The sequence below is a fragment of the Diospyros lotus genome, chromosome 11, assembly GCF_014633365.1.
Source record: "Diospyros lotus cultivar Yz01 chromosome 11, ASM1463336v1, whole genome shotgun sequence".
Taxonomy (NCBI): Eukaryota; Viridiplantae; Streptophyta; class Magnoliopsida; order Ericales; family Ebenaceae; genus Diospyros; species Diospyros lotus.
This window is the reverse complement of record NC_068348.1, coordinates 30,264,019-30,281,965: the sequence shown is the minus strand read 5'-3', so window position 1 is coordinate 30,281,965 and position 17,947 is coordinate 30,264,019. Positions and strand designations below refer to the sequence as shown.

Genomic DNA, 17,947 nt, shown 5'->3' with positions numbered 1-17,947 from the left:
CCCCAATCTCGCACAGACCCACATTTCTTCTCTCTTTTTTATTTTCTCTCCATTCTCCTCTCTACTCTTGGCCACTGACAGCCACCGCCATCGCCACTACCGTCGACCATGCAAGCCACCTGACGGTGCGAGCCACCATCGACCGCCCCTCAACTAGTTGTTGGTTTTGTTTACTCTCTTATCTCCTCTTGTTGGTTTTTAGATATGTTGGTCGATGGGCCATTAAGTGTCGAGTGGTTGCCTCTGATTGTCGGAAACCACCAGTCATGGTGGTCGGTGGCGACTGGCAGTATGTATATAGATAGGGGGTCGAACGTTTAAACTTTGATATAAGGAGATTTGGTTGTTGGATCTTGCTAATTTTGGGGTATATTGGTCAATTGATCATTGGGTGTCGGGTGGTTGCCTCTGATCGTAGGAAAACCACTAGCCATGGTATAGGTGTCAAAAGGGCCGGGCCGACCTTTTTGCCATGGATAGGGCCCGGCCCGGCCCACGACCCCCCTACAAAGGGGCTGGACCGGGCCAGGCCCTTAGCCCACAGGGCCTAGCGGGCCGGGCCCGGTGGGCCGGGCCTTTTTTTTTTTAATATTTTTTTAAAAATAATACATATAATATATACATATATAAATATCAAAATAATACATATATAAAAATTAATTTTTTTCTTTTAAAAATATTTTCTATCTTAATTCTTAAGTTTTAAATATTATTTCATTATTTTATATTTCAAAATTCTATATGCCTTATAATTTTTCTTGTGAATTGATATGAAAAATAATGTACATATAAAAAGGAGAATGTTTATTTATAATTTAAATATATAAAAAATTTAACTTAAAAATTTTAAATAAATTGATGGTTATTATTTATATATATTGCGAAATTAAATTTTTTAGTATCTAATATCAATAATTACTAAAGAATAACAAAATTAAAAAAAAAAAAGGCTATGGCCATAAGGGCCTTATTGGCCCATAAGGGCCACAGGCCGGGCCGGGCTGTGGGCCCAATTTTTTTGGCCCAACCCGACCCCCCAATGGGGGCCGAGCTTGGCCCAGCCCGTTTGAACAGTAACGGGCCAGGCCAAAGCCCGGCCATCACGGGCTGGGCCGGGCGGCCCACGGGCTGCCTGGCCCTTTTGACACCTCTAGGCCATGGTGGACAGTGGCAATTGGCAGTGTCGTTTTGAGTTTGTGGCCAAAAATTAAATATTAGATCTACACAAATTCAATTATTAAATCTGACCCATTTTTGTGTATGTTAATCCAGGCTTGGAGTTTCTAATGGTAGGTTTTGATCATGTGAATTTCTGGCCAATAGTGGTTATCGATGACAAAGCTAGCGCTGGAGAAAAAGAAAAGAGAAAAGAAAAAAAAGATAAAAAAAATTAAAAAAATAAAAGAGGAGAAAAAAGAATTAAAAAATGTATTATTAAAATTTGAAAATAAAATTATATATTTATTTAAAATTTAAAAAATAGTATATCTGTATTATAATTAAAAATATAAGATAACATATATTATATTATTAAGTGTATAATTTAATATAAATTATTATTAAGATGTATGTTAGTAATTTATTAATTAAATTTATTATTTTATTTTAATAGTAGAATTTCATTAAAAAAGTTAATTTTATTATTTAATAATTAAATATATTAAATAAAATATCATAATAACAAAAAAGAAATAGTTTTTCAAAATTTTAAAGTAAACCCATTTTCTAATATTCTGTTTTGAGAAACAGTTTTTGAAAATGATAAAAAAAATACGTTTTCAAAAATTTTAAAACAGACATTTAAAATACAAAACTAAAAATGAATTTAAAACTGGAGAATACCATCTTAAGCACTTACTACTGTATAATTTCCAACATTTTTAAATATTAAATTATTTATTAGTCTATAAAAATAAATTTAAGAAGAATTTTCACGGGCTGGGCGGGCCTGGCCTCAGGCCTATAATCACTGGGCCGGGCCGGGCCGGGCCTAGCCCGGCTGCTAGCATTCAAAATAATATTTAATTTACCCATCTCATTTCAAGGAGAGAGAGAGAGAATAACTTTACTTGGGGGTTCAATTAGCAAAAGTAGAGTTACAATGAAGGCTCTTATTACATGTCTAAGGGAACCATCATGTTTCTCGCCGTATCCAAACACTAGAAATTAAACACTTGATTCAAACAGAAAGACACTAAAACAAGCAGCATACATATATATGATAGAACAGAAGAAGGATGGATGGAAGCAAGGCTTCAGAATCAATGCAGATCGAGGGCATGATGAATATATATGAATCAATCTTTAGCAGCTTCCATTGTAAGTGAATGTGACAGAGATGCATGAATGATCACTTCATCTCAACATGGCCAGGCCCCTTCACGGGTGGCACCTCAATGTCATTGTAGGTGGAGTACCTCGAGTTCTCGAGCTTGTCACCCTGGCCCCAGATGGCGTAGGCCTCCTCCCCATGTGCAGCCTCGTCCCCAATCTCCATGTCCTCGTCAGACATCCTCAGAGGCACAACCAGTTGCACCAGAAGGCATATCAAGCTCGTGGAGATGACATTCACTAGGATCACATAGGCGATGCCGATGAGCTGAACCCCTACTTGCCTGAATCCGGTGCTGACTGCTCCCATGTGGAAGCCGTAGAACAACCCAACATACTGGCCGTAGCCAGAGAAGAACAAGTAGCTGAGCCTCGGGTGCGCAAACAGGCCAGTGAGGATTCCCCCGAGGCTGCCTGCTATCGCGTGCGTGTGGAAGACAGCCATCGTGTCATCGACCTTCTGGAGGAGCTCCGACTTCTTGTGCACCACCATCATGGTGTACCACGGCAACGAACCCGAGAAAACTCCCATTAGTATGGCTGCCCATCCTTGCACAACCCCTAAACGTACGTACCATGCAAGTAAGTTTCATTCAAGCAATTATATATGCAATGTTTCATCTTGTCATGGTCTTACTAATGTATGTATATGCTAATTAGTATATAGCTGCTTCTATATACCATGATGCTAATTAATTATATAAACTTTAGCATACAAATCTCATCTACAGTACAGGCATATATATAAAGACTTTGCTAGCTAGTCGTCGAGTTATATGGATGAAATGTTTAGGTAGAATAACATACCGGCTGCAGGGGTGATGCAGACTAGGCCGGTGATCATGCCTTGCACTGCACCGATCACAGAAGCTTTGCGAAAGAAGATGACATCGAGGATGATCCAGGTTAGCAAGCTGGTAGCGGCGCAGATATGCGTGTTCAACACTGCCAAGGAGGCATCGATGTTGGCTGCAAAGGGGTCTCCCCCATTGAACCCCGTCCACCCCATCCACAGCAGCCCTGCTCCTGCCAACATCAAGATGATGTTGTTTGGGGGAAACCTCTCCCTGTCCTTAGTAAGCCGAGGACCCACCTGCATTAATGCAACCAAGACCGATCCAGATCCATCACCCACTCGGTTCTGATCCATTTATGTTTAGAAATGAAGAAATTTAAAGTCTCTCTACTGATGATTGATTCGATACGATACGTACCCAATAGGCTGCTGTGAAGCCAGCAACTCCAGAAGATAAATGGATGACATAACCACCCGAGTAATCGATGATTCCCATCTTGTAGAGAAAGCCGGTGGGACACCAGATGCCGTAAGCTACAAAAGTATACGAAAACGTTAGCCACAAAGGCACAAAGAGCATCCAGGCATGGAAGTTCATCCGCCCCAGCAGTGCTCCCGCGATCAGAATCAAGGTGATGGCTGCGAACACGAACTGGAAGAACACCATTGTCGCGTTAGGGAAGTTGCCGACGAACGCCTTCTCAAGGAGGTACTTCTGGTCCAGAGCCACACTGGCCTTGCCCCAGAAGGGAACGAGTTTGTCCCCAAAGGACATCTTATAGCCCCACCCCACCCAGCAAACTAGCACGCAGGCAAACGCATAGAGCGCCATGAAAGCCGAGTTCACCGCCCATTTCTTCTTCACCGCCCCTCCATACAGGATGATCAGCCCCGGCACGCTCTGCAGCCCGACCAGGGTTGCCGCCATCAGCTGCCATGCATTATCTCCCTTGTTCATCCATTCCGGGTTCACATCGTCTGGCCTCAAGTTCGGTGGCAGGAACGTGTAGTTAGCCCCCGTCGTCATCTTCTTCTTCTTCTTCTTCTTCTATGGCTGTCGTGGTGCAGTGGTGGTTCTGTGTCATGGCTAGCAGCTACTGCTGCAGAGTTTATATAGCTTGGAATGAAGAGATTGGTTGATTCTCACGATATAAGCTGTCACCATGACAGGATCTTAATTGTCATTACGAAGATGAAAACTACTTCTTTGTTCACATGTTGTTTTCTTGTTCTTGCCTTGGACTCTTCGCTGAGGCGTGCTTTCAACCTGACAGACTCCATTAACAAACAACTTCTGGACGATGTTAACGATGGAATTTTGAACTTAATTTCTCAATTGCAAGCTTTAAGATTGGGTAATATCCAAGGCTGCATTCTGGAGATTACTGAAATCTTAGTTTGTATTAGCATCTTGGTTTGCCTAGCTAATTACATGTGTTTTCGTCTTTATTATGCCCCATAATTGCGCGAAAAAGCCGGCTAATTCTAGCCTAATCTTCACCAAGATCAAACGCATTATTCACGTTGAATCACACAAGGAATGGCATCATTGATGAGTTGAGTCAAGAAAGAGAGACGGGTACCCAAATTAATTAATTAAATGGGAATTAATACAATTCTTGATTACTAGTATTGGTTGCTGGATTATAAAACATTATTAGCTAGCTTGTATATTAAGACAGTAATAGAGAATAAAATTAAGTTGGGCAACCAGTTAAGATTTGGCTTCTTTCAGGGTTGGATTCATTTAGACTCTCTAATTTTATTTATTTTTTTAATTTTACAACTAAACAAACCCTAATTTTTGAAGTTTAAAAAACCAATAACATTCATTTTTAGAAAATTTAAAAACATTTTTTGGGTTTTTTTCATTTTTTAATAGAAGATTCAATAAAAAAACTAAAGTTAAAAAATTTAAAAATGTTTCAGGCCCCAAAGCCGAAGGAAGGATTCATATAAAATATGAATTTAAAAATTATTTATAATTACAAAAAAGTATATCATAACCACGTTATTTTGACAACATTTCTGTATAAATTGCAACTTTTGGATAATTCTTCAAAACCCAAAAAGAATTTAATTAATTTATTGACTCCAACTAAAATTGCATGGTGCATGTATGAAGCTGTTACTGTTTCACAAAGCTTGACGGTTTGTTGAAGTCAAGATACATTTTCCAGATTTAGAAGAATTTTGCTGCTGCTGCGGCAGCATCTTAAAGGCAGTGGCATTTTTGAAAATATGAGAACAAATTCTATTTGTCCGAGATCCCTGATTGAATAGGATAACAATCTCGGATCCACTACTCTTACCACCATTGTTCCTCAAATTAATGCTATTAAGATAAATGGAAGATTTAAGATTAAAAGGGTCCAAATTCTTGAGATTGACCCCATTTTAACCCTTTTAGTGTCAAAAATATTAATATTGCTTCTTACCACCACCAATCAAATCCCCTTAAGAGGCCTTCCAAGTTCTAAATTAAGACAACAAGAACAGCCAATGGGGACATCAACTACTTCGAATCTTGGAAAATGAATCTGATTGAGAAATGCCAGCAAGAAACTAACTCATGCTAAAGAAAAGCTTTCCATTTTGTGAATTAATTGGAGGTGGTTTGACTCAAAAGCATATGGGAAGCAAGTTCTGAATCTGGACGTGATGCTAACTGCTTCTAATCAACTCTCTACTAGTAGAAGAAACAAGAAAGACAAGAGCAAGAAAGGTCCAAGCCAAGCCACAGGGGCTAACACAGATTTACTGCATGTTCAGACATTCTACTTACACCTCGCGCTTCTCTTCGATCCTGGTTTCCACAGCTTGAACTGGGTTTTTTCCATCTTTCACTATCGCACTTCCTAGACCACCTGCAACACGAAACCTGTTATAAATATCACACTGAATAATAGCGCTTTCGAAAAGCATGGGCTTTGGAACAAGCATTTCTATTTGGACAGCATAAAATCATCGAAGATGTGCAGTCCTGTACCGAAGCATATTCCAGTAGCAACTCACGGGATTACAATCGTTAAAAATACAAAATACATGGTGAGATGACTGTCTAACGCACATTAGAAGGTTCAAAGCACACCATGATAAAAGGCGTCACCAGTGCACGACACTCCTCGCTTTGCGAGAGTCGGGGGAGAGTTCTATTTGTATCCAGCCTTTCCCTTTGGTTTTTGCAGAGAGGCTGTTTCTACAATTCATACCTGTGACCTTCCGACCATACAAAAGGGCAACTTGCCATTATTGATAAGTGAAAGTTCATGATGTTTCCGAAATCTACAAGTGGTATTTGTCTGACTTGTGTCAAACAATAATAATTTTAGGACTTGTTTATAATTCCTAATAAAGCTAACCGCTTTGTGAGGGTTAGAGGAGGGTCGGTTTTGTATCTAATCTTACCCTTGCTCCACAAAGAAGTTATTTCACAACTTGAACTAGTCACTTTCCAGTCACAAAGAAGAAACCTTATGGATGTGCCAAATGCTATGATAATCTAAAATAGACAGGCTCAGTTTCAACTTACATGCTCAAACAGACGTGAAAAAAAAGGGACAGAAGAAAAGGAACCGTGAATTACAGTTTTGAAGTGCACGTTAAATCACCTGGGGGCACTGAGATTTGATCACCAGAACCAAACCCATGACCAGCGGTCCCTGTGATGGATAACCTCCTCCGAAATTCCCGGGATGATGCAAAATTACTGGCCATGCCAGTTTCGTTGTCCCCACCAGGCATGGAGCTTTCCCCAACTGGTGCAGCTGATTTTGGTGCATAGGTTGTAGACCAAGATCCTCCATTTGATCCAGCTAATGCCATTATCAAATCTGCCTGAAATACACATGGAAGGCAAGCTGAAATACTCAAGGTACCAAAGAAGGTACAAGTTGTGAACATATTCTGAAAATGTCAAGCAACTAAACAATTTCATCAGGTATTGGAAGCAGCTAGTTCAGTTCTCAAATAAGTATAAAAAGTAGTAAAATAGGAGTGTGGCCGATGTACATCCTACTTACAGAAGTGATTAGGAGGAGCAACGAATGCCTATAAATCAACATTCAAATTTATTCAATTCAAGTAACTGTATACATTGTCAGAAATCATGAATCACGCCTAAAGGGCTAAAACCAATCTTCCTGGGTACATGTCCGGTAATAGTTCCAAAAACTATGTTCTAGTTCAGGAACTAGATATAATCAGAACACATTTGATAAAACGGGTTCCAAAAAAATGTTTTCAGATAATTTCAAAATACTCCAATTTTAGAAAATAGCAAAAAGTACATCTTCATTGGTTCAAAAAATTGTAATCAAACGAATTAAAAACTACATAAAAACATTAGTGCTTTCACAGTTTCCACAATTTTTAACTTCAAAAATACAGGGAAACAAACGTAAGAAAACCACAACTAAACTTGCCCTTATTGTCTCCATCATCATTTTTCTATTGGCTATGGTACAACAGAAGACACAATCACAATGGATAAGCCCTAGAAAGCTCCAACAGTTTCCTCTTTCTTGCCAAGATTCTGCCTTTAATTGTCAACCACCTAAAGAATTGCATCAAATGGGCCCTTTTCAGCCAGAACTTTAAATAGCTACTTAGATCAGAGATAAGAGCCCTCACTTTCTCTCTCAATTACAATATCTATCTTCGAGTTAATAGCTGTTACAATCAGAATACTACAACAACAATAACAAGGCAGCCACTAACGCAAGTATGTATATCAATTTAAGCCAAGAAACCCGAGTGTTATTTTTTTCCTTGAAGTTCCTATACTATGAAGTTTATGTAATTTCACTTTGGAGACACGTCAACCTGATGTCAGGTCTAAACCTAATTTAAAACAATAAAAGCTCAATACTATACCAATAAGTTGAGTGCAGTTAAAAGCTCTATAATATACCAAAAAGTTCTTTTTTATTTTTTTTTTCTTTGTTGTTTTATGCTTAACAGGACAGAATTAAAGATTTCCCATAATTTTGATCCAATTGCACCCAATAAGGTGAATTACAGCCCCTTTGATTAGTGGTGTTGTGCTTATGTTTTTGCTAAATTTCGGGTCAATTTTGAAATAAATAACACAGAGATCATCAATTTTTGGTTAAGTCTCATTTTGGTACTAGGAATAATTTTTTAATCTTTTACAAAAAAAAATAATTTTTGAATCAATAAAAATACATCCTTATTATTTTCTATTATTATCTGAAATAAATTCGTAGAATATTAATTTATCAAATGCATTCTTCAAAGTTATCCCATTTTAATGGAAAAAATTGTGTCCCCAAATTTGCACAACACAGCCAGAGAAGAAATGAAAAGAGACAATCAAAAACAGAACAGAAATCCAAAGCTGCTAGAATCGTGCCAAGATTGAAGAATGAGAAGAGAAAAAATGTGAAAAAAGCAAGAATGTGGGCACCGATAGATACAAGCTGCCTGCGGAATTGAAGCAGCAAGCCTGAAAGGTGGCGCTTTTGTTGTAAGAGAAGGGCCTCTTGAAAGTGCTGAATCTCTGATGCTTTCCTCCTCTCCCTTCTCATATCACCATGTTTGCCAGTAGATATACAAATATTATACACGCACACACACACACACACATATATATATATAGAGAGAGAGAGAGAGAGATTGAAAATGCGAGAAGCTCAGTAAGCAGATACATCGACGGAAACAAACAACCACCGGCCTCTATTCTTAAATGAGGAGATGTATATAGGTACACCCGCTTTGGCAATTCAAGAGCTAGTGTATTTCTGATCATTTTAACCCTTCTCTAGGTACATGTAGCCCCCTTTCTACCACGCAATGGAACCATAGATCAACACTGGAGAAAATGATGTTCAAATGAGAGAAAAATAAAACATGTAAAAGAAGAAGATTGAGAGAGTGAAAGAGTAGGAACAATCACACAGGGCAGAATCTATATCCAGCTGCCATGAAAATGAACATAGCCTTTCAAAAACCCAACCTTTTCATAATATACCAATAAGTTGAGTGCAGTTAGTGTTATTTCTTGATGAGTTTCTTCACATAAGAGCTTCCAAAAATAAATACTCATTGATCCAAAAAATATGCATGACATGGCCAATCAGCCAAACTACAGAGGTGAAACAGATTGACAAGCCAGCCTCAGGAAAAAAGCTGCGATGCTTAAATGAAACCATAGAAAATAAGAAGGGAACAATCTAATTCTTAAGTACAGCTTTATGCAAAAGACCCTTCTTTCCCTGATTTGGTGCCTGCAAAATCCTTCTCTTCTTTGAAGTCAAACTAACCATCCTCTGCACTCAACTAGTTCCTCCATCTTGATGATATCATCAAACAAGATAGTTCTCAAGCAAAACATTGAAATTGTTAATTGACCAAATAGGCACCCAGTTGAATTTTCAGGGTCTTAAAATGGTTCTAGCAAGGAGATCGCATATAAAAGCACACACATATATTAGAATGTCTTGGACAAGCAAATTGGGTAAATCCAAGAGCCTCTGCCATATGGTAGGTGCATAAATGAGGCAGGGGAAGTCCACTACCAACAAGACACATAAACCCCTTGACAACTTGGATATGTAACATCAGATGACCTTATTTTAAGTGCATGTAAAGTAACACAGTTTCTTAACAAGAGAAAGAGAAAATAATGGAAGAGATTGCATAACAAACTGACCATATATGCCCACAAATCCAAAGGGGTGCAACTGGAACCCCAACTGGGCAAGTAATTAACTTCCTTGACCAATACATAGGCATTCAATTCTGCCTGTGGGCTTAGTAATCACTTTGATGCTTTTCGTGTTGAAGATATTAACCCTTATCACAGCTGGTCCCAAGCCCCCATGACCCCAATAAAGGAGAATGCTTCATTATGTAACTGACAACCAATATAAAAACTGTCGAACTTTTGACATGAATTCTAGACAAAGATGGGAGAGCTAAAGTTCATGTAGTTTCACCCACCTAATGGGATTAAGGCTTGTGATGATGATGGTGGTACATAAAAATTGTGCAACAGGCAAACTGAAAACATGAAAAACTAAAGCACAAGTTAACTCTATGGCACAAGAAATGACCTCAAGCAAAGGCATTGATGAGCATTCAAATAAAGAGTAAGACAGGAGGAAGCACCAAGCTACAAAATCAATTTGAATATCACTCTGCAATTTAATACTATAACACAACCACCCTGCCCAGGATCTTCCTTTCTGGACCAACAATAAAGCTAAGGAGTTGGACTTCAAGATGACTTGATCAGTACCAATATAAAACTGCAAGGGAGAAGAGTATTCCAAGAAAACACACGTAAAAGACCACTTTCCCTCATATATGAGTGAAAGCTTGAACCAGTCCTACATTGTGAAGATACATTACAAGAGGCATGCCCACTTATCGCACCCTAGGAAAATTATGAAGAGATGAAGATTTAAGAAGGTAAAATAATAGCATAATCTTCACCAAATTATTGACTAAGTTGTACATCTTTCAGGAGTCTAATAAGAGAAGCATTCCTAAGTCCTCCATGGCCATGTAATCTAAAGCAAGAAGAAATGAAACTAGAGTAATGGAAAAAGACTCATGATTGTCAGTTTAGGAAAGGAGAATACAAAAAGACAAAAAGAATTGTTTTTTATTAAAAAACATAAGGAAGAAAAGTACTTCAAAGGAACAGTCAAGTTCTCCTGCATAACTTAGACAACAAAAAAGAAGAGTACAAGATGAGGATAATAATCCCAAAGTACATAAACATCCATGGAATCACAGATAAACAGAAGGGTGATAATTAATGGCAATTCAAACAACTGTACAGACAACATGATTTCTTATTGAAAAAGAAGGGGCGAAAACACACATTTTGTGGTAAAAACAAACCTATGTGGCATAGCCTAGATGAAGGTGTTTAAATAGATGAGCAGAAAGTCTTAAAAGGATAAAATGAAAACAAAGCTGTTATGAGAATCCACTAGATTATGAGTAGGTTTACTAATTCACACATAATGAAAACCACATCCAAATCTCATCTTCATAAAGGATGATGGGTAACAAGCCCAATAATAGTTTTTTCAACTGCGCAATAATAGGAATAGGAGGCAAACTCAACACAGTAGAACCATGATTAATAAGGCAAAGTGCCCAAGCAGAACCTCCCACAGATGATGACTTTGAGGAGAATGCCAGCACCTTCATACTAATGGCAGTTCAAGTTGCATGACCCAGACTATAATTGCACTTAGCAGTGTTCAGAGTCATGTCTAGGGGCGGATTTGGGGGGGGCAGGCACGGGCTGCAGTCCCCCCAGATTCAGCCCTCCCCCAGATTTGCAAGGCAAATCTGGCCAATTTGGGGGAGGAGGGCTGAAATGGCTTATGGATCTGGGGGCCAGCCCTCCCCCAAATCTGCTCCTAGATCCACCCCTGGTCATGTCAACAATGAAATAAACTAAACTATAAGAAGTGGTTTCTTAAACTATTGATCAAGACCAAAATAAGGCAGAAGGAAGCTTGACTGAGCAAAGACATTAAGGAATGAAGATGCTTCTTTAATAGCCCAGTTGAATAGGAGGGTATAGATTTTTGTAAAAGGACTTTTTGTCTTGTAGATGCATTTTTTTGCAAACTCTATTTAGAGAAAGGGGTTTCAAGTTCTTAGGAAGAGTTGTACAAGGAAGCTCTCATGTATGATTCAAGAGCCGCGCCCCAGTACAGAGGCTTAGGTCATAAATTGGCTTAAAACTTACTCGGATCTCAGTTGCCACCACGGGTCAGTCTTCTTTGAGTGGTATTTACCGGGTCCTATCTGGCTTGAAACTTAATATTTCCTTACAAATCTCAATGGATACTTGGCATTTCCCTACAAATCCTAATAGGTTCTATAAGCAACAAACAGTCGATGCCTCACATAAGCTAGTGTTAAGCAATAAGTCAGCTCAACCATCATGACGTATTTTTTGCACGCCTTTTTTTTTTTTTTTTCTGAGAGTGGCACACCATTTTTACATCCTAGTATTTGTGATCTATACTGTTCAAGCTAGATGACACACTGCATTACAAAAAGCAAGAGTAGTTCTGTTTGAGGTTTATGGCTTAAATAATGGTACAGCCAGGAAATGTCTCCACATAACCAAAATCACGCTTCTCCTAATAGATAGGACTGATGTAAAAGTCAATCTCAAGGCATTGTACATCAGAACTGACCAAACCAAATTGCTCCAGAAGTATGTAAAGAACTCCAGGCCTAAAATATGAGAAGAAGTCAGCAAAGCTGGTCTATCTTGTATGTTCTCCCATTAGTCAATTCAGTTCCAAAACCCACTAAGTCATCAATAAGGAAGCAACATAAGCATATGTCATTTAGTAAAATATATTACTAATTAACTTCCAAAAGAAACTACACATTATACATACATTAAGCATAATGCCTTTGTTACTCAAAATTTAGTTTGGAAGGGGGTGTTGAAGAAACAAATCAAACAGACCTTGTTTGGATGCACATCATCAAACACATGGGCTTGACCACCATAAAATATAGTCATCTGGCGACTGTTAGATGTTATTCCATGTCGACTGCAAGAGAATTGATTTAAATGTGAGCATTGGAAGTCTATTTTCCAACATAAAGGTTGAATGTGACAGAGCATTAATAACAAACTATATCAAGTTTACCTTGGAGGAGTTGAAGAATCTGGCTCGGAATTATGAGAGCTGGACTTGTGCTTGCTGCTACTCAGAAGCACCCCAGATGGGTTTCTATCAGAGACTCCACTACTGGCATTAATGGAGCTCAAAATTCCAGACCCTTTAATTCCAGTGCGAGACCCTTCATCAGCAGCTGCTTGAGATATAACAGAAGGAACTGCATTGGCATCCTTGAATCTGTTTGAAGGAATTTGACACCCAAAAGGAGCAATCTGTCCTGCACGTGGAGGAAACTGCGCCGCAGCACCAACATTTAAGGGAATAGCCCGCTCCCATTTCGAGACACTAGCATCAGTCCTACTGCCAGCAGGTGGCTGTAACATAAAAGACATTGGATTTGGCCTCACTGGATGCATACCAGAGAACAATGCCTCATCATGGGAACGTCGAGGCCGCTCTCCCCCTACATTTCGGAGTATCTGCATTTGAAGACAGTTGCCAATATTAGAAGGCTTAACTAATACTACATATATGGATTTCTCTTGTACAGCAAAAACTAAACCAAATATGAGAGGTAAATCCGCAAATTACCTTCATTGAGTTCAAGCCATCAAGTGAGTCTGGTACCAGTTGTGATAACCCATCTCTGGCCGAGCCCATAAAACCAGAATCTGAATTACTCCGCTTATTTCCTGCAAATCTATTATTTATCTCTGTCCCAGTGAGATCACTCCTAGGGCCATAGAATGGAACCCCGACAAAATGATTTGCTACCTGTCTTTCTACCATAGTGTGATGAGAACAAGAATCAAATTTCAAGTTAAATCAGTATAAGCCCTACTAATATCATAAACACTGGCAATCTAGAAAAAGAATTCCACAAGTATGTTCTAATCATAACTCATGTTTAGTCATGTTTGTCCATCGGAAACACTAATGAATTAGGTATATGAAAACCAATGAATTCCAGAAGTAGAGAACATATAATAGAGAATAACATCAATCACTTGTATAAATACCTACTAAAACAGATTTAAATGTGACGGAAATGATCAAATTAAGGAAGAAAATTTAAGAGAGAGACAATAAGAGCTTCTAACCCCCATTGATGACCTCGGCTAAACTACTCCATAAAAAAGATTACCACTCCACAAGGAGGGAAACAAGAAGTAGAAAAATATATACAACTAAAAACCCATTAAACTATAGACAAAAAGACAGTTTTGTTCATCATAAGAAGAATATCAAACTACCTAGTACCAGACAGTGAGAACAAATTTCAAACAGGTAATGTGCTTCTTACCAGAACCCAGATCAGAAGTGGCTGAGATGGGTCCACGGCCACCACCAGAAGAAGCGCCGATAGAGGAGGAGGCCGACGGAGACGCGTCCGTCAGCCTAGCGTCACCGCCGGCAGCCGGCTTCACAGCCGCCGGCGACGAATCGGAGGCGCAGCTCCTACCCAAAAAGTCATGAAAAACGGTTGTCTTCGCTTCATCGGCACTGTTTTTGACATTACTCTTACTCTGAGCCATCAGCAGCAGCTACACCGTCGTCTGGCCTGCTCACCATTTTGCTGCATAGCTGCTGCTAGAGAGAGAAAAGCTGCGATCTTCAGAGAGAGAGAGAGAGAGAGAGAGAGAACCAAAAGACTGCACGATTTTCAGAAAAAGATACAAGAATCAGACAGACTCTTTCTCCTTTTCTTTTTACTACTCGTCTTTCAAGTGAATGAAGTTGAAATGGAGCATTAAAAAGCAAAAGTTTTTCCCAGTTTCTCTCTCATACAATCCATGGCTCTCTCTCTCTCTCTCTCTCTCTCTCTCTCTCTCTCTATACATATATATATATATATTTACTCGTAGATCAGACATCTGTCTGAGTATGTATGTTGGGTCTGTTCTCCCTTCCCTGGCATAATGGCATTTCTGAGAGGGAGACTAGAGAGAGAGAGAGAGAGAGTGATAAGATACAACGTGGGGTTCGGGTTAAAGTACCATGAAGTTTTTCGACTGTTGTTCTTTCCTTTGTAGGACATCCATTGTCTTTTACAAATTGCTCTCTGAACATTGAACTTGTTCCTTTTTCCTACTCAGCCCAACATTGACCTGTTTTCCATTCATCCTTACCCTTTGATTTCTAATGCCTCCCCATTTGGACACTAAAATCTGTCACTCTCCCACAAATCAAAACAAAACATGAAAATAAAATTTACCCTTCCACTTGTGGAACTAAAACTTAACTACTCCTAGAATTAAACAACCACATTGATTGTTAAATATTTTAATAATGAAAGTAAAATGGCCATTTCACCCCTTGGTGTCAACATAGCAACTTCCACTCCTCCATCCTAATCTAACCCTTTTCTAATTCATCAATTTTTCAGATTGATTTTTGTTTTACATCAAAATGATCCATTCATGTCCTAAAAATTGGTAAACTAACAGAAAGATCACCATTTCTATAATTTAAAAATGGCCAAATCCATATTTTTGCCTATATATTTTGTCTATTTGAACTTTTCGTTATTATTCCTAAACTTAAATTTTTAAATTAATTTAATTCTTATATTTTGATATTTTTTTGTGTAATAACTCGAACTTTTTATTATTTCAATTACATCCCTAAACTTATATTTTTTAGTCAATTTAACCATATATTTTTTTTGTCTATTTGAACTTTTCGTTATTATTCCTAAACTTAAATTTTCGAATCAATTTAATTCTTATATTTTGATATTTTTTTCGTATAATAATTCAAACTTTTTATTATTTCAATTACATCCCTAAACTTATATTTTTTAGTTAATTTAACCATATATTTTGACATAAAAAAAATAAATTATTCTTTTCACTTTACCTTTATTTTTACGCATTAAAATATAGAGACTAAGTTAACTCCAAAATCAAAGTACATAAGTATTGTTCCTTCCTGATCAAAAGAAAGTGATCAGAGGCGGGATTGCAACTAGGGCTGGCAATGAGCCGAGCTACTCTTGAGCTAGCTCACAAATCGACTCGAAAATTGGCTCAATAAGCTAGCTCATGATACAAATTAGCCAAGTTTGAGCTCAAATATTTGACTCATTTAGTAAATGAGCCGAGCTTGAGCTATCATTAGCTCGACTCATTTGGCTCACAAACCAGCTCGATATACTTATATATATATATATTAATTTTATAATTTTATTAAATAAAAAAAATTATTACTTAATACTCAATAATATAAATATATACTTAATAATTTTGTAAATATATTATTTAAATATATATTATATATATCGCATATATTATTTAAATATATATATACATAAAAGTAAGGTAATAGTCAATTTCGAGCCGAGCCAGTCATTATCGAGCCGAGCTCGAGCTAAAAAAATCAGCTCATATCGAGCTCGAGCCAAGCTATGAGCCAAGCTAAAATCAATTGAGTTGAGCTCAAGCTGGGCCTAGCTTAGCTCAGCTTGGCTTATTACCAGCCCTAATTGCAACGACAAGGTATGGGCTCCGACGATAAGTCTTTATGGGACCGGCTTGCACCTGCAAGCACTCCGATACCCAAGTGAGTTAGAGAGTAAGAAAATGACAGTGTATCGGTAGGTCAGATGTTAGAATATACATTGGCTCTAAGGAGAGCTGGCTGATATAGGAGGAGGAAACGTCTTCCTGCATACATACATCGTGTGTTTGCAAGTGATGAGACTAACTATCTGGCGCTGGTAGAGGTTTCCAAGTAGCAGTATGGTGGCGACAGGACCCTTGTTAATATGAATAAGACTGGCATTAATGAGGATAAGATCTGAGGCGGCTGCGCGGATACCCAGCGGAGGCTTGCAATGATGTTGTGGCAAGCTGGCGTTAGGCCAATTATGGGCTCGAGAGAAGGCCGAGATTGGGTTTAAGGAAAGGGGCAGAATTGGGGCCAGAGAGATGGGTCAAGATTGGGCCTAAGGAAAAAGACAGGATTGGGCTTGGACAATCCAGGTACAATCAAAATAATGAAAATTTTGAGTTGTCATATGAAAAAAAATCAAAATACAAGGATTAAATTGACTCAAAAATACAATTCAAATGCATAATTGAAATAATAAAAAATTTGAATAATCACACAAAAAAATGTGAAAGTACAAAATTAAAAATATAAATTTAGTCAAAATAAAACTTATATTAAGAGTATTATTGAATGCCTATTCATTTACCTATGTTATCATATGTCAAAGTATATGTACTTGAGCAGCATATCTCAAGGAGAGCTTTGGGTAATTTTGCTTTGGAAAACTTTCAATGTGTTACACTAATTTAAAATATATTAATATTACCATCTATGATAGTTTTATTCCATACAATTTCTATCTTATTATTAACAAAAACAAAGGCGTTTCAAAAACAATATCACAACTTGGACAATACATTTTAGTACGTTGGTCAGGGGCATATTTGCAAGAGATGAAAATAAAAACGGAAAAGGGTGATTTAATCAAAAAATTGGGGTGGAAAAGGAGATAATTATTATAAAGGTGGAGGGGGCGGAGAAATATGCACTGGGTTGCAGTGACATGTCAAAAGCATATAAGTATGAATGAAAGTATTCTAAATTCTCGCTTAGCGGTGGGGGAGGGAAAAGAGGGGGACACGTGTAGTGTGGGTTTTCGTTGGTATCCGCAGTGGATAGTGGGGGTGGAATTTCACCTCATAGATTCTCATTCTCTCTCTGAGTACACATTTTTAAGTAATTGACATTTTTAGACCGGAAGAATATTAGTAAATTATGATAAGCTAACCCTATAAATGTAAATATTGCACTAGATGAGATATTAAATTTGTCGGTATCACATAACAATAACATCACGTCTCACTATAATAAATTAATAAATACATTTTTTAACAAAAATATTATAATTTAGCTTAATTCGGCATACCTCAATACTAGTCACTTTATTTTTTATTTTTAAAACAATATAATTCAGTATGATACCTTAATACTAGTCATTTTATTTGTTGGAACCAAATTAATAATTAATTTAATTTCATCCACGTGACAAAATCAAAATTTTAAGACAATAAAATAATAATAATAATATAACCGATTGAGAACGTTGTTTTAATATTTTTAAAATATTTTTATTTTCAAAACATCGAAGAATAATAATTATTTTTGTACTTTTAAAAATATTTCTAAACTATTT

The 17,947-nt window shown here is 37.6% G+C and overlaps 2 protein-coding genes and 1 non-coding gene across 3 annotated transcripts; all 3 read right to left on the bottom strand.

The window, feature by feature from the left end:
* Positions 1-2,061: 2,061 nt before the first annotated feature.
* Positions 2,062-4,937, bottom strand: LOC127812673 (ammonium transporter 2 member 5-like). Its single transcript, XM_052353173.1, has 3 exons — positions 3,546-4,937; positions 3,139-3,424; positions 2,062-2,892 (listed from the first exon to the last, which is right to left on the bottom strand). Exons 1-3 carry the CDS (start codon positions 4,152-4,154, stop codon positions 2,351-2,353), a joined length of 1,437 nt encoding a protein of 478 aa, XP_052209133.1. The 5' UTR covers positions 4,155-4,937; the 3' UTR covers positions 2,062-2,350.
* A 763-nt stretch (positions 4,938-5,700) lies between these two features.
* Positions 5,701-14,756, bottom strand: LOC127813201 (protein TIFY 8). The gene is made up of 6 exons (XM_052354032.1): positions 14,066-14,756; positions 13,354-13,544; positions 12,790-13,241; positions 12,603-12,690; positions 6,739-6,964; positions 5,701-5,994 (listed from the first exon to the last, which is right to left on the bottom strand). Exons 1-6 carry the CDS (start codon positions 14,295-14,297, stop codon positions 5,909-5,911), a joined length of 1,275 nt encoding a protein of 424 aa, XP_052209992.1. The 5' UTR covers positions 14,298-14,756; the 3' UTR covers positions 5,701-5,908.
* Positions 8,769-8,861, bottom strand: LOC127813822 (small nucleolar RNA snoR109). The gene has a single exon (XR_008026227.1). It is a non-coding gene; the product is annotated as a small nucleolar RNA snoR109 (small nucleolar RNA).
* Positions 14,757-17,947: the final 3,191 nt, after the last annotated feature.